This window comes from Heloderma suspectum, chromosome 2 (genome assembly GCF_057233095.1).
Source record: "Heloderma suspectum isolate Gila_16-S chromosome 2, 16-S_ref, whole genome shotgun sequence".
NCBI classification, from domain to species: Eukaryota; Metazoa; Chordata; class Lepidosauria; order Squamata; family Helodermatidae; genus Heloderma; species Heloderma suspectum.
Genome location: NC_139459.1, coordinates 393,173,746 through 393,190,735, shown reverse-complemented (window position 1 = coordinate 393,190,735; position 16,990 = coordinate 393,173,746). Strand labels below are relative to the sequence as shown.

General features: G+C 47.2%; 1 protein-coding gene across 1 annotated transcript; it reads left to right on the top strand.

Moving 5' to 3' along the window:
• The first annotated feature begins 1,151 nt into the window (after positions 1-1,151).
• On the top strand, positions 1,152-12,969 carry LOC146356456 (vomeronasal type-2 receptor 26-like). The gene is made up of 5 exons (XM_084830124.1): positions 1,152-1,298; positions 2,356-2,589; positions 6,393-6,614; positions 9,840-9,966; positions 12,071-12,969. Exons 1-5 carry the CDS (start codon positions 1,152-1,154, stop codon positions 12,967-12,969), a joined length of 1,629 nt encoding a protein of 542 aa, XP_084686250.1.
• Positions 12,970-16,990: the final 4,021 nt, after the last annotated feature.

The following is a 16,990-nucleotide window of genomic DNA, read 5'->3' as shown; positions in this document are numbered from 1 at the left end:
CTTCTGAGTAGGCATGCATAGGAGTGCATCCCCTTCAATGCATTCACTTGGAACTTGCCCCTCCCATTGACTTCACTGACTGCTTCTTCTCCCTTTTGCTCACCAGTGTGATGGGCTTTTTTCCTCCCAGCTGATGGGGAAGTCTCCCTTCTCAGCCACGCAGGAGAAAGGCTTGACAGTTAGAACTTCAATGGGCATTAAAAGTGCCTTCGATTGGGAAGCCAGCCAGCCACTACTTCTTCTTCTAGACCAACTTACAGGGTCATTGGGAATCCAGAATAAGGGGGAACAGCAACAACAGTGCCGGGGTGTGTGTGTGTGTGGAGCAAGCTGGGTCTAGGGAAGAAAGTGTCTCCATGAAGTGGTCACTGAAAACCAGGGGGAGGGTGCTAAGGATGGGGATGCTGCACACACAGCGATGAGAAGCTGGGTCTTTAAGGGCTGTGGAAACTGGTAAAGGAGAATATGCATTTGGGGAAACATCGCAACAAAGTTGCAAACAAAGTGAAGCGAATAGCACAGAAACACACCCCTGCTCTTTACTTTCTGTTCTGACATGTAATGGGGATCAGCTCTTCTGAAAGACGCAGAGGCACCCTGCCTCTGATACAGAGGAAACTTATGGCCACCATGAGTCGTAGCCACAGAGACCCTTCTCCTCCATGGATTTGCCAAATCCCTGTTTTAAAGCCAAGCTGACTGCTGTCACTACAACTCATGCTAGCAAGTACCATAGTTTGGCTATGTGCTGAGTGAAAAGCAACTTCCTTTTGCCTTTCCAGAGTCTCCCACCACTCCACTTCATGTGATGACCCCAGGTTCTAGCATTTCCACTCCATGTTTAATTTTAGGCACCTCTGTCATGTCATACTTGCACTTTTCTAAGCTAAACAGGGGATCAGGTCTTCTGAGAACTATATTGCCTGATAAGGCCCTTAGATGTATAATGCAAAGAACATGATACTGTATTTTCATTGATCATCATCATCATCATCATCATCTGCAGTGTAGGAAAGGTCAGATACTGGCACATCCTGTCTTTCCTGTTTGCCATTCATGAGATCAATCAGAATCCCAGGCTCTTGCCCAACATCACCCTGGGCTACAACATCTATGAGACCCATTTCCATGGGAGAATGACCTCTGATACCATGCTAGACCTGCTTGCTGGTGGAGCAGTCAATGTTCCAAACTACATTTGCAGAGGACGGACTAATCTGCTGGCCATTCTGGAAGGGGCTGAATCTGACACATCCATCCATATCTCAACCATGTTGGGTATCTACAAGATCCCACAGGTATGTCAGGAGCAAGAAGGTCAACAACCTCCAGGAAGAAGAGCCAGGACCATCCTGGTCTCTGCTGGTGGTGACAGGGTGGGCCTCCCTAAAGCACTAGTGGGAATGGAGGGAGGGGCTTGTTCTACCACCCAGCAGTGAAGGGAGGGATGAGAGGTTTCTCATGCTGAACACCAGCCTAGAAAAAGAGACTGCCCCCATCCCTTACGTCCACCTCAGTCTGAGCCAGGGGACTCTCAGGCCCTGCAGGACACCCTGGAGTCTTAGGAAATAAGGGGTTCAACCCACAACATCCTGTTTCCAAGCCTAAAAGTTTAAACAGTAGCAACAACCAAGAGGGAAGCTCTGGAGGCTTAACTGGAACAAAGCACATGCATTCTGTGGAGAGAGGTGGTAGTTTATTGCCAAAGGGAAAGGCGAAAGGAACAACACACAGCAAAACAGAACAGTGTTTGGAGATGACACTTCAATAATAATAATAATAATAATAATAATAATAATAATAATAATAATAAACAAAACACAAAGCTACCCGAACCTGCCCTTTACCGAAGTGTGGGTCTTCAAATAGGACAGGGAACAGTCTGATCCTGGGAGTCACGGGGAGAAAGATTAACACTCATCTCATAGTATTATCAGGAGTAGTTCTTTGATTAGGGGAAAGGGTACCTTTGGCTCCTATGGCGGAAAGTAAGCAGCCTTTGGGATGCTGTCGTTTTGAAAGTGTCTGGGGTAAGGAGCCCACAGGGGTCACAGTATACAAGGATCCCACAGGGGTTACAACACACTTATTTTATTTATTTACTTCACTTCCATACCTCCCAATAGCTGGGAGGCTCACAAATTTAAATGTACCTCTTTGAGCAAATCAGCCAAAGAGAAGGTACACTGCAAATGACCCTTGAGATGTTATGGTACCTCTCCTGCCCACGGCATGCATCACAGACCCATCGCAATGACGGGCCCTTGGTTGGATATCAATAATCTCAGTTTAATAAGTATCTGAACTTTATGCTGAAAACAAAACAAAACACCGGTCTCCTCCTTTCCTCACTAGATCAGTTATGGCTTTGCTGCCCATGTTCTGAATAGCAAAACTCAGTTCCCTTTTATCTACCGGATGGCCCCAAAGGAAGAAGCCCAGTACCCGGGGGTCATCCAACTGCTCCTGTATTTTGGATGGACGTGGATCGGTCTCTTCGCTCAAGACAATGACAATGGAGAGAGGTTCCTGAGTGCTTTGACAGCCCTGTTGCTCAGCAGTGGGATTTGCATTGCCTTCTCAAGAAGAGTACCACAAAGGGCTCTACAGGAAATGTTCCACCATAAAGTATCCTCTGTCTGGAGTACACAAGTCAGTGTATTTCTTTACTATCGTGACTCATTCAACCCACCTGTTCCAGTGATTGTACCACATGAAATTGGGACAAAGGTCTGGATCACAACAGCTTGTCAGGATGTGAACATGCACCTTAGTTATGTCCCTCACAAGTTCAAGTACTTCCATGGCTCTTTGTCCTTTGCAATGAAGACCAAAAAAAGAACAAAATATAACTACTATCAACCATTTTCCACTTCTCTTGGAGAGTTTTTTGGTAAAGCATTTCATTGTTTCTATTCCAAGCATGCCTTGTCCGTAAAAGCCTGGACAAAATGCATAGAGAGAGAGAGAAACTGGAGACGCTGCCACAGGAGGAGACTGAGAGAGCCCTGTCTCAAGATGGCTACAGTACATACAACAGTGTGCAAGCTGTGGCCCATGCCTTAGATGCTGCAGATTCCTCGAGATCGAAGCGGATGTTGAGGGTGGGTGGAGGAGACAGGCTGGAACGTGGAACCCTACAGCCATGGCAGGTATTCCTCTTTATTTTCACTGCACATCCACAGCATATAGCAGCACATGGTTGAACTCTGAAATCATTATCCTGGATCCTGACTCAAATATAGTAGAGTAGGGATGTACGAAAGTCACTTATCTTTTGCAGATTATGTTGATGGAGGGGGAGGAGCAGGCACCAGGCCCAGCCAGGCCAGAGCCATCCGCAGCTGGATTTCTGGCCGCGGAGGGCTCTGGGTAAAAAACAAGAACAACAACAACAAAAGCTACGGCTGCCGCCATTTGCATTCCTTATTTTTGCCGTCTTAATCTACGTAAATATTTACGTAGACTATGGCGGCAAAAATAAAGGGGAACGCAAATAGCGTAGCGGGCGCTATTTGCGTCCCTTTTTGATTCACTGTTTTAGCCTATGTAAATATTTTCGTAGGCTAAAATGGCGAATCAAAAAAGGACGGAAATAGCACCCGCTACGCTATTTGCATTCCCCTTTATTTTTGCCGCCATAGTCTACGTAAATATTTACGTAGATTAAGAGGGCAAAAATAAGGAACGCAAGTGGCGGCAGCCGTAGCCGCCGCGATTTGCATACACTTTTTTTTTTTTAACCCACCCAGCCATGATAGGCTACGTAAAGGTTTACATAGCCTATCACGTCGTGCCTTTTTTTTTTTCAACCTAGCCATGATAGGCTACGTAAATCTTTACGTAGCCTATCACGTCTTTTTTTTTTTACAAGCCTGGAAATGGCGGTGGCGGCAGGTGGTTAGATGAACAGCCACTGCCCCCGGAGCCGCCGCTGCCTGGAAGATCCTCCACAGGTAAGTCTCATCCCTGGGGGATCCGCAGGGGGGGGCAGGCCATTCTGCCAAGGAGTTTGTGAAGTTGGGCTCTCCCTCAAGTGGTGATGGGGTGATCCTGTGGAATGGGACTCAACAGAGACAGACTTGGGAATGAGGGAAGTCCAACTAAAGCAAAGAAGGCTGGAACCCTCTTGGAGCACCAGGGAACAACCATTGGATGGGGGATCTGAAGCCACCATAGTGGGCAAAGCTTCAGACCTCCACCAGAAGCCCCACAAACTGGATTTACCTCAGAATTGGGCAAAATTTGACCTCTCTACTAGGGATGTCAGAGAATTCCACCATGGATCTCCACCAGATCCATGGCGGAATTCTCTGACATCCCTAGTAGAGAGGTCAAATTTTGCCCAATTCATCACAAGATTCTGGAGCTGGAAGAGGGGACATAAGAATGTATCTCAATTATGACTGTAAAAGAACAATAGTCAACTGCTGTGTGTCTAGTAGGGATGTATGGATCCCCTTACCTGGGGTCCATGGGGGGGGGGGTTCCGCAGGCGGGAAAGGCGATCTGGTCCTCCCCCCGGAATCCTCCCCGGTGAGCTCCACTCCGTGGGGAGTCTGTGGAGCCGCCGGCCGGCTCCGGCAGTTGCCAGACTTCTGGTTGTGTCTGGTCTGCGGATGCAAATGGTGTCCAGTGTAGGGGACGCCATTTGCATCCCTGCTGTTGGCAGTGATTGGCTATGTAAATATTTACGTAGCCAATCACGGCCAATGGCAGGGATGCAAATGGCGTCTGATACGCTGGACACCATTTTGTTCCGCAGCCTGGCAGTGGATGAAAATGTCAACCCGGACCAGCCTCTACCAGTTAGCTTCCATCCCAGGGTAGGGATGGCGGAGAATTTCTCCCCGAATCTTCGGGGGGCCGAGCGCCAATGCATTCGGCCCCCCGAAATCAGCAGTGAAATTCTCCGCCACCCCCCCCCCCCGGGACGGGACTTACCTTACGGGACTTACCCGGGACGGACGAATGTCCCTCCCGGCGGCGGGTCCCAGCGGCGGTTCGGCGGCGGTTCGTCGTGGGTGGGGGCGGCGGCCAGTGTCCCAACTGGCTGCCGCCACCGCCATTGCAAAAAAAAAAAAGTGAAGTAAAACAAAAACAACACACCCGTGATAGGCTACGTAACGATTTACATAGCCTATCACGGCTAGATTTCCAAAGTCAGCCGTGATAGGCTACGTAAATTGTCACGTAGCCTATCACGGGTGACTTTGGAAAAAAAAAAAAAAAAGCGCGTACGCAAATGGCGGCGGCCCATGGGTGCCGCCATTTGCATTCCTTATTTGGACAGGGGTAGTCTACGTAAAGATTTACGTAGACTACGGCGAAAATAAGGGAATGCTATTTGCGTTGCCCTTATTTTCGCCGTAGTCTACGTAAATCTTTACGTAGACTAGATGTTCCAAAATAAGGAATGCAAATGGCGGCACCCTATGGCCGCCACCATTTGCGTACGCGCTTTTTTTTGTTTTTTTAAGTCACCCGTGATAGGCTACGTGACGATTTACGTAGCCTATCATGGCTGACTTTGGAAATCTAGCCATGATAGGCTACGTAAATCGTCACGTAGCATATCACGGGGTCTTTTTTTTTTTTTTACTTTTTGTTTCATGGCCAGGGAGATGGGGCGCTTCTCCCCGGCCTGAATTTCGGCTGGGTGAGGTGGGAAGCCTCCCCCCCTTCGCCTGAACTTCGGGGGGAAAAGCGATTTCCTCCCCCCCACTGCGAAGCCAAGCTGCAAAAAGGTAAGTGACTTTCGTACATCCCTATCCCCGGGGGGATTCCGGGGGTGGTGGTGGGTTTGTCCATTCCACCAAGGAATGGGGGGGCAGATTCCAAAGAATCCGGACTCATTGGAGTCCGTGGCGGATTTCTCCACAATCCCTAGTGTCTAGGGCCATCTCTATATGAGCAATTTATGGCACGCTCATGATTGGCCACTCCTGGAAGTTTGTGGGTCCTTTACACAATGTCCTCAACGTCCAGAATGACTCGCGCTTCCCCCATTTATCCCACCTTTAAAAAAATAGGAGATAAGTTGGAATTAAAACAAAAACACGGGATATCGCCAGTGTGTAATGCTGGTTGCAATGCTACTGTTTGTCCAGTAGATGACACTATTTCATTGGAAATATAGGAAGCCCCAAAGGCAGCAAAGAAAGGGCATCATCAGTTCCACATCACGTGTTCATTGTCCAAAGGAGCCCATCCTCATTGTGCCACAGAAAGGGAAGTAGAAAGCCCCAGTGAGGCTGTGGGAGTTTTCCGTCATGTAGAGATGTCCTAGGTATGCATCAGACCCATTGCATAGAGTGCAAGTAGAACACAGCTGACATACCTAACATGGCTTCATGTTTCCTAAATGCTGGTTGTTTTCCCTGTCATTCTAGCTTCACGTTTTCCTGGACAGGTTTTATAATGCTTCCATGGACCGACTGTCTTTGGAAGAGGACGGAGAGCTGGCAGCTGACTTTGACCTCGTGAACTGGGTGCAGTTTCCCAATCAGACTCAGGCAAGGATTACAGTGGGGAGTCTAGAGGGACAGGCGCCCCCTGACATAAAGCTCACCATTAACCCCAACGCCGTGGTGTGGCCCTCTCGGCTTTCCAAGGTAAGGGGAATGACTTATTTCATTTGATTGCCTGTGACATCGATTAAGCATGAATAATTCACTGAATAATGGCTGTACTCTTATGGACACTGACATGGCAGTAAATCCCATTGAACTTAATGGGGCTGACTGTTGAGCACACTGGTGCAGAACTGGCCTGTAAAAAGGAGCTTCCTCATAGCACCGTGGGCTGGTAAGCATTTATCTGTCCCAATCTGCCCAGTTTTCTGATTCTAGTACAGAGTCAAGGGGAGGCTTTGTGAGGAGGTCTTCCCCATCTGATCCATACAGCAATGGCAAGATGGCTTGCATCCATTTTGGCCCTGAGCTCCTTGTCCAGGTTGTTCCATGGACATCCTGAAATCTTCCCATAGGAGCAAGGGTTGGAGAGAGATTCCCACGGCCTCTTCAGAGAACATAGTTCAGGGTGGCGTGTGGGGGTTGGAGTAAATGTCATCTGACTAGCAGGGGCTGTTCAAAAGTCACATAACCCCCCCCCCAGCTCTCCCTCCTCATTATCCTTCAATACAATCCTGCGAGGTTTCCTCCTATGTCTTCACAGAAATCACTCTTCTTTTCTCTCCCTCCACCCCGCATTAATTACTTAACAACTATCATTATCGCAACACAGTGTTCCCCCTGTCCTGTTGCAGTCCATTGAAGCTTCAAAGCATGGAAACTTTGACATTGAGGCTCTTAAAGGTGATGTTTTAATTCACTGGAATCTCAGTAATGTCGGGAGTACTGGAACAACCCCCATTTCAGGAACAACCCCCATTGACCATAATGGGAGCTACTTCTGAGTAGTCAGACATATGTTTGTGCTGGGAAACACAGGGACAGGAAACACCTCTTGACTGGGGTTGTGGTGAAAGGCACTCCCCTGGCCAGGGCCAGCATACCCAGCTAGCAAACCCAACGTAAATACAGGGGTTTGGACACACAACAACTATACCACAGAGAACCTGACTTAAGGCAAATAATTGGACTATAAACAGTCTCAAGAAATCCAGTTTTTGTAGGGATGGCGGAGAATTCTGCCATGGAATTCAGTGAGGCCATATGCCAGTACATTTGGCCCCCCAAATCCGTGGCGGAACAAAGCCCCCTGCCCCACCACCCCACAAAAGGCACGCGAAATGGAGCACCTACCTGGTGCCATTCGCGCTGCTTTGCGAATGGCAGCCGCGTCTGCAGCCGCCATTCGTTTCACGATTTTTCCCGCGATAAGCTACGTAAGTATTTACCTATCCTTTCACAGCAAAAAAAGAGGGACGCAAATGGCGGCGGCTATGGCGGCCGCCATTTGCGTCCCTGCGCAGCCCAGCAGCGGCTGTATGTCACTACGGTCAGACCCAGCCGGTGGCTCCGCGGAGTCACCGCGGAGCGGAGCCAGCCGGCAAGGATTTAGGGGGGAGGGACAGAGCGCCTCCCCCCCACCGCAGATGTCACGAAACAGAACAGGTAATTCGTTTCATACATCCCTAGTTTTTTGGGTGATAAACTCCAGGCTGACTGCTGGATGGCCAGAACTTCAATTTTCCCTAAAAACCTCCAAATGTAGCCAGCTAAGAGTCAATTGCTTGTGGAGATACAACCCCTCCCCCAAAGAAAAAGACATGGAGAAGAGCAGGAGAATTACAATTGCTCCCCTGCACCTTCCCCTCCTCCGGCATGTCTTCCTATTGACCAGGGCTGAGAGGAGACTTTTCTTGGCTGGCCTAGGAGAAGCTCAGTGCGAGCATAGACTGTGCTGAGGGAGGATAATGAACACAGTGACTCCCCATGTAAATGGCTGACTGCAATGTAGCCCCCCCACACACACACCCTACTTTGCAGAGAGAGAGAGAGAATTCAGTCCCTCCAGAGACAAACTTATTCACCGCTCCCAAGCTTTGCACCAGCACAGGATGCAGTTCTGCTATCCACAGGGGCACATCCTGGATCCATTGTAATTCCCAGATCCATTCTAATTCTCTTCCCCTGCCCCAGCTTCCACCTGTATTCTTCAGCAGTTTCCTTAACTCAACTAAAGACTCACAACAGCTGATGAACTTCACTGACATGAGAGTTTTTCATATAATACACTAAGATCCTATGGAAAAGGTTACAGTAGTCAGCACACTGATATAAGAAAGATGAGAGATTGAGATTGAGAGAGAGAGAGAGAGAGAGAGAGAGAGAGAGAGAGAGAGAGAGTTTCATTGGTTCCCAGTCAGCTTCAGGGTGCAAATCAAGGTGCTGGTACATCTCAACCCCTACCCAGAGTAGGCATGAGGAACCAGACAGAACAATTCCTTCCCCAGGACTCCTCTCTCTATGTGCACTAGTAGAATACCGAATGAGGCCCTGCTCTGAGGGATGCTACCACTGAGGTTAGGCTGCTGACAGTAAGTGGGGAAGGTAGCAGAAGGCATTTTCTGTGGCGCATTTTTCTTGGAGTCATTGGTCCACCTTGGATTTCAGCTTTCCACCTGCAGGCCCCTCTCCACATGCCCTCTCCACACATGGTCCCTTCGGAGTCGTTTTGGGATGTTGGAGTGCAGAGGGGAGGAGAACAAGGGGCTGTCCTATTGCATGAGTCCACCTGTGTGGTGTAGTCAGCATATTCTGTGGTGCTTTGTTCCTGGAGTCATTGGTCCACCTTGGATTTCAGCTTTCCACCTGCAGCCCCTCCACATAAATGGTCCCTTCGGAGTCGATTTGGGATGTTGGAGTGCAGAGGGGAGGAGAACAAGGGGCTGCCCTATTGCATGAGTCCACCTGTGTGGTGTCGTCGGATGTCCTGAGCATTTTTGTTCATTTCCTTTGATTCCTGCTGCAAACCACATGGAAGCCTTGCTCGGGGACCCAAAGGCTCAGTAAGAGTTTCATATGAGAAATCAGTCCCTGAGTCTTTCTCGCATTGAGGAGCAGGCTTGTTTCAGGGAACGGCATTTCATCAGGACCTTCACGTGTGTGATTGCTGTGCTTCAGTATTATTATGATTCTAGGGAAGTATTGCAGCTTCTTCGGTTATTGTACTGTGGGCCTTTTCACTTTGTCTGCTGCCTTGAGTCTACTTATGGAGGTAGGTGGGATAGAAATGTTGACATGAACAACTACACCGAAAGTGCTTCCCTCAGAATAAGTGCCGGGGATCTCTGGGACCAGACTTCCTGCTGGGTTTATATCCAGAATTGTACCCGAGACTTATTCCTTGATGCTCCTTCGCTTTGTTGCCAGACGGTGCCTCGTTCCAGATGTGTTGAAAGCTGTCGCCCTGGATATGCCAAGGAGGTCCAGGAAGGAAAGCCGCCTTGCTGCTATGCCTGTGTTCCATGTGCGGAAGGGTCAATCTCCACTCAGGAAGGTGGGTGACCTCAGAAGAGAGGGTGTTCCCCTGAGAAATGGGGCAAATATTTGAGCTTGGGCAAAAATTATGTTTATAAGGGGTGGCTCTCTTCTAGTTCTCCCTAATATCTGAAATTAGGTATGTGGTGACCAGAGAGAGGGCCTTTTTGGTTGTGGCATCCAGCTCCTCCCCAGGTAGGCTTGTTTAAGGTATTCTTACTTGTTCAGCCATTCCAACATGTAAAATTAGACAGTTTTAACGCTAGTTTGATCCACTCTGCTACCTGTTTTCTATGCATGTTTATTTTTATTTAGTCTTTCAAATAATAATGATAAAACACAAGCAAATACCTTTTCGGTCTTTCATTACGGTAGTGTGCCATCATCATGAGGAGGGATTTAACTGTTATGAAAACTGTTCTCCTGTGGAAACGCTCTAAATCCATACAGAGCATCTCTGGATTCCCGCAGCAGATGGTTCCAAGGGGACAGAGACTGAGGGTGAAGCTTCATCTATTTCAGGGAGTATGAAAACAGTAAAAGCCAACCTCTTAACCAAGACAGATTTTTTTTTTTTTTCGGCCAATGGTAATAGACACACCATCTATGATGCGAGGTAGCCAACCAAAAATAGGTTTCGAGGCTGCTTCCACCACCTTAATGATTCTGAAGTTTTATCACAAAAGAACTACCCAGGTCCAAAAGAAAAAGTGGGAGGCACTGACATGAGAATGTGCATTTGGAAATGAGACCCAAAATATGTGTCTATTCTGGAGCTCCAGGAGGGTGCCACATTGTAGATACTCAACCTGGTACATCAAACTATAGGGTTCATCAGAGGGCAAGGTAAGCTTTTATGAATGATGACTGTTTCTGGCCTGGAACTGCATCACCTATGAGGGCTCTCAGAAGTAGTCAGATTGATGACAAGTGTAAGATTTGATATGGTGAGGCCTGAGTTCAAATCCCTCCTCAGAGTGGGAGCTTACTGCCTTGGGCCATTCATTACCACTCAGCCTAACCTACCTCACAGGGTTATTGTGAGCATAACATATTTATTTCATTTTATTTTATTTTATTTACACACATTTGTATACACCACCATTGACCCCACTTTCAGGGTAGTGTACAGTTTATTCATTTTTTGTAAACGTATTTATTGACTACATTTGTATCCTGTCTTTCCAACAATTATTGCCTCCCAAAGTGGTTCAGAGTTCAGACCAATAGGAAGAAAGAGGGGGAGACAGAGGCCATGTCATCAGGCTTGCAAACTACAGTCAGAAATAACAGAAGGGAAGACGAGTGGTGGTGGGAAGAGGAAGTGCAGGGAGGGAGCTCAGTTTTGCAAGGTTTATACAACAGTCAATTTGCACTTAAACTTTTCAGGGTTAAAATGTAAGACATGAATATTTCTTCTATCTGTCCCATCTTAGACTCAGCTGTATTTTGGACTTCACACACTGGTGACGTCACATTTGAATGACAGAGGAAGTTGCCTGTATATGTGCCCTGGGATGACTCCTGCACTGAAAGGCAGCCAAGAAATATCTATGTACTATAAATAAGATAGATCAAATATTGAGGCCACCCATCAATCCATCTAGCCCGGTATTGTATCCTTTGACTGGCAGCAGCTCTGGACTGTCAGAGAGGGGCGGCTTTTCTTTCTTGATGGAAGCTGTGGGGCGTAGCTCTGGGGAAGAGCACATCCTTGTCATGCAGAAGGGCGCAGGGTCAATCCCCAGCATCTCTGGGTGAGAATAGGAAAGCATCCTGCCTGAAACCCTGGAGAGCCACTGCCAGTCTATGTCGATAGTACTGGGCTACATGGACAAATGGTGTGACACGGTAGAAGGTAGCAGTTAATGTTCCTGTGATGCTACATCTGAAGTCCTTCCCTTCATGATGACACTAAGGATTAAATGTTTCACATGCAAAGCCCATCCCCTTACCAGAGTCTACAAAGGATGTCCTCTACCATGGAGCTCTTGCCTTTCTTCATCCGTACTAAATGTTCTCTCTCCCATTTTACCATCTTCCTCACACCCAATGTAATAGAAAACAGACTGTAGTGGATGTTGCATTGATGTTACTGAAACTGAAGTCACTCTTCTTCTCAGATGCAGACCATTGCAGCAGGTGTCCAGAAGATCAGCAGCCAAGCAAGGACCAAGATCAATGTGTCCCCAAGATTATAACCTTCCTGTCCCATGAAGAACCTTTGGGGATCACCCTGGTTTCCTTTGCTCTTTTCTTGTGCTTAACCACAGGATTCGTGTTAGGAATCTTCATTAAATACTTAGAAACTCCTGTAGTCAAAGCCAACAACCGGGACCTCTCCTACCTTCTCCTTGTCTCCCTTTTCATTTCCTGTTCATCCTCCTTCCTATTCATTGGCCAGCCAAGGAAAGCCACCTGCCTTCTCCGACAAACGATCTTCAGCGTCATCTTCTCGATTGCTGTGTCTTCTGTGTTGGCCAAAACGATCACTGTGGTGCTGGCCTTCCTGGCCACCAAGCCAGGGAATGGGGTGAGAAAATGGCTGGGAAAGAGTTTGGCCAATGCCATTGTCCTTTCTTGTTCTAGTGTCCAAGTTGTCATGTGCATTGTGTGGCTGGGCATCTCTCCACCCTTCCCTGACTCAGACTTGCACTCCCAGCCTGGAGAGATCATCCTGCAATGCAATGAAGGATCTGTCACCATGTTTTACACTGCCCTTGGATACATGGGCTTCCTGGCTGCCATCTGCTTCACGGTGGCTTTCCTCGCCAGGAAGCTGCCTGGGGCCTTCAATGAAGCCAAGATGATCACTTTTAGCATGCTGGTCTTTTGCAGTGTCTGGGTGTCCTTTGTACCCACCTACCTGAGCACCAAGGGGAAGTCCATGGTGGCGGTGCAGGTCTTCTCCATCTTGGCCTCCAGTGCTGGCTTGCTGGGCTGCATCTTCATTCCGAAGTGCTACATTATTGTGTTGAGGTCTGATCTGAATGTAAAGGAGCATCTCATGGTCAAAACATGAGATGATCCTGAATGCTATGGATGGGGAAAGATTCTTGTGCTGCCAGAATCTGTTTCTGAACTACTGCTTCCCATGGTGGCAGCAAACTATTCTGGAATGGAGGTAGGGCTGGTTAGTTTCTAGTGGGCTCCAGGCTGATCCAGGAATACAGGGAGGGTCCAACTGCCTTCCTCTTTGTGTCTTGCTCAGGGAGGCATCTTTGGATCAGTCTCCCTTGTAGCACGTCAGGAGCACCACCGCTACAGTGTGCCAGGGAGAAGCGCTGCAGTCTGTAGCCTGTCAGAGATGACAGAAGGAGCCACGGCATCTCAACCCCCCTGCCATACGGCTGTTCGCTGTGGCTCATCAGGCTGAATGGGTTATGCAGACTAAGATTTCTGCTCAAATGCTCGAGGGACCAGCTGTTGGCCTCGGGGATACCAGACCTTCTTAGAGTTTGTTCTTCACTTTGGGATGAGCATCACATCCAGTTCTTGAAAAGGAATAATCCTTCTGTTTATTTCTGCTCCTGTGAAAAATGGAGGTCCTACATTTCTTGCTCTTTAAATGGCAAACATTAAGCAACAATCTCAACTGCCATATGCTAGGCCATCAGGATCTTGTGGATTCTGGGGAGTATCTCTTATCTGAAATGTGTTTACTTTACAAAATCAAAATATTGATGGCACAGTTGCAATTTCTTTCCCCTCCTTTGAGATCATCAAAGATGATCAGGCAAGCATTTTTTCCTCATAGTATAAAGAAGACACACTCACCTAGAAGTCAAGCCGGTGATGTAAGGCCTGTAAGACTGACACTTGGCTTAAAAGGACTTGGGCCCCAGGCCCACAAGAGACAAATGTGTCCTCTCCTGGTTGTCCTTTCCTCCTTTCAGGTTGCTGTCTAGCCAAAGAACCCATGGTGTCTACTTTTGAATGCCAGGTTGGCTGTAGAGAAGAGTGAAGATATAGATACAGATATAGATATAGATATATTTTAAGCAGTCTAGAAATATCCAGTTTGTGCTCACAACAACCCTCTGAGTTCGGTTAGGCTGAGTGCAAGTGAATGGCCAAAGGCAGTAAACTTTGGCTCTGAGCAAGGATTAGAATTCTGTCCTCCACAGTCCAAGCCCAACACTCCTCACCAGCCTGGCTATTTATGAGGGACTTCACAGGTCCCTCATTTCATAGGTGAAACAGAAATCCTGTCTCAGCCCCAGCAATTAAACCCTCAATTCAATACTGAGAGCAGCACTTAGAAGGTCATACAGTCCTCTGACAGCGGCCGCCACAGCCTGTCCTAGAAGAGATTCTGCACCCTGGGGGGGGGGGGAGATCCTAAATCAAGAGGGTTTTTTTGCATTCAAGGCTTAAGCAATCTCCTTTGCTCCAGCTCCAAAAACACATTTTGCACTTAAAGCTTTTGCATATTTAGCACGGCACAGTTACGACACAGAGATTATAATCAATAACACTCTTATAAAATACAATTGTTGTCAACCACCCAGGCAGCTTCATCTGTTGGGCAGTATAGACATGTAATAAATAAAATAAAATCATACATTTAATTCATATTAACAATACAAGTTACATTCCATATTCCACCACAATTGTGCCCAGGAGATTAATTGAGCAAGAAAAACTAGGACAAGGGAAGAGATTTGAGGAAGACTAAAGACACTGAGATGAAAAGTATAAGCATAGTGTAAGAACATAAGCAGAACCATGCTGGTTGTGTCCAAACGTCTTGTGCAGCATAGCATTTCTTACACTGGCCAAGGGCAAGCCCACAAATAGGGCATGAAGGGAATGGCCCGCTCCCACTATGAAAATGGAAAGAACACATGTAGTGTTGGGCAGATTAGCTTAAGTGAGTGAAAGAATTTAGAACTGGCAAAGAGTACCGAGAAAGGAGCAGTGAGGTTGTTGTACTGGATGTTACAGAAAACAACCAAAGAAAGAATTTGCATGGCAAGTAAGTGAGAGGGAGAAAAAGAAGGATTACAGGTGCTATAATATACCATATCTAAGCAACCAAGATCTGTCTTAGTAGTTGTCCAGGTATTCTTCACAGAGGTTTTCAGTCACTCACTCCCGACTTTGTTTCACTTGATGCCAGATTTCTGATAGCCACTTCTGTGCACACTTTGCAAGGCGTCAGCCCCACCTGAAAACAAAGTTGATGGAGTTGAACTTCTCAATGAATTGCAACTGAGGGGTCTCTTGTTCTACTTTCCCTTTGAAGTTTCCATGCTCCAAGACAGCCACTTTAGGTCAGTGACAGAGAGTCCTGAGAGGCTGAGGTGTTCTCCCACTAGTTTTTCAATATTGTCATTCAACAGTCCAATTGACTGCCTAGCTGGTTTCCTGCTTCTAATGTATTTAAACAATTCTTTATTGTTGGCCTTGATGTTATTAGCAATCTGCTACTCAAATACGGTTTTGCAAATCTTATTTTCTGCTTGCATTACCTTTGTGCAAGTTTGTGTTCCTTTTGGTTCCCCTCAATTAAGCAAGACTTCCAGTTTCTTCAGGAACTCTTCTTTTCTCCACCTTCCTTGACACTGCTCAACCATGCTTTGGATGTGGTGCTCCTTTTCTTTATCTGTGGTATACCCTGTAGCTGAGTTTCTATTATTGTGGTACCATTTCCCACTTTTTTGAACAGTTTTTTTTTTCATTTGAAGGCAAATATATTGGATTTCACTGGTAATTTTCCACATTAAATTTGATACCACTGTGATCGCAGATTTCAATCAGTTGAAGAATAACCATTTATCGCATCAGGTCCTGGGCAGCACCACTGAATATTATGTTCTGGGTTATGTCCCCTCTAGCCAGGGCTGTGACCAAAAGTTCTAGAGCATGGTCATTTAGGGAACCAAGAAATGTTACATCTTTGTCTTGACCAGAAAACGCATTTATCCAGTCTGTGTGAGGATATTTGAAATCACCCATTTCATGAAATCACTCTACCGGCCTAGAGAAAATGGTGGTTCTGAGAAACAGCCTCCATCTATCTTGGGGACCCAAACAGACATTAACTGTGTGGAAATGGCTTTGTCATCTGAAGGGAGGTGTGAATGTACTCTGTGTGTGTGTGTGTGTGTTCTGCGCGTGTGTGTAGTTCAACCATTTTCTATCCATACACTGTCATCTTTTGCACAAATGGCTTGTTTCATCTTGATAACCAAAAGACTCTGATGACTGGAACTGACGGGATCAGGACTCCAGAGCAATACAGCACAGAAACACCCATCCATGCTATCCCCCTCCAGAAGTGTCTTGTGTGTGCATTTTTTCATAGCGTCCTTTGGCTTTTTCATTGACTGTCACATTTTACAATATGCTGATGCCCTGGAACTGCCAGGGCACAACTGGTGGGCAGAGGTCTGGTCCTCTGCAGCCCTCTGGGCCCCCAAATGTAGTCTCCCCCTCCCCCAGTAAAAGGAAATGTGCTCGTAATGGTCCCGAGAAACAACAGTGCCGTGTGTGCTCATTCATATACAATACAGCCAAAAGTTTTGTCTTGATCCTGGTTCCTACAACTGCATCCTTATGACAAAGTCAGTGTTGGCCTGACTTTGTCAAGTAAAAGTCAGACCATGCTCATTCCCCCCCCCCCCCGCTTGACCTGTGTCAGGTAATGGAGTTACTAGTCAGCTCTCACAAACATGTTTTTCTCCTTCTCTCCACCTGCCAGAAGTCTCAGGGAGCTCTCCAAGGTGTTGAACCCTATCCCCCAAAGGGGTGCAGCATCTAGGATGGCTCTCTGAGACATCTGGCTGGTTGTAACTTGAACTAGAATGGAATCTCTACCATTCTAACCGGAGCCACCAGCCCCTCTTGCCCTCACACAAGTTCCCCAGCAACTGTGGTATATAGGCACACTGCTCCTGAAACTGGAGGTCACATGTAGTCATCCCAACCATGATGGAGAGTCTTATCCTCCATCACTTTGTCAGCCCCTCTTTTAAAGCCATCCAAATTGGTGGCCGTCACTACGTCTTGTACATGAGTGGGCTTGTGCATGAGACACC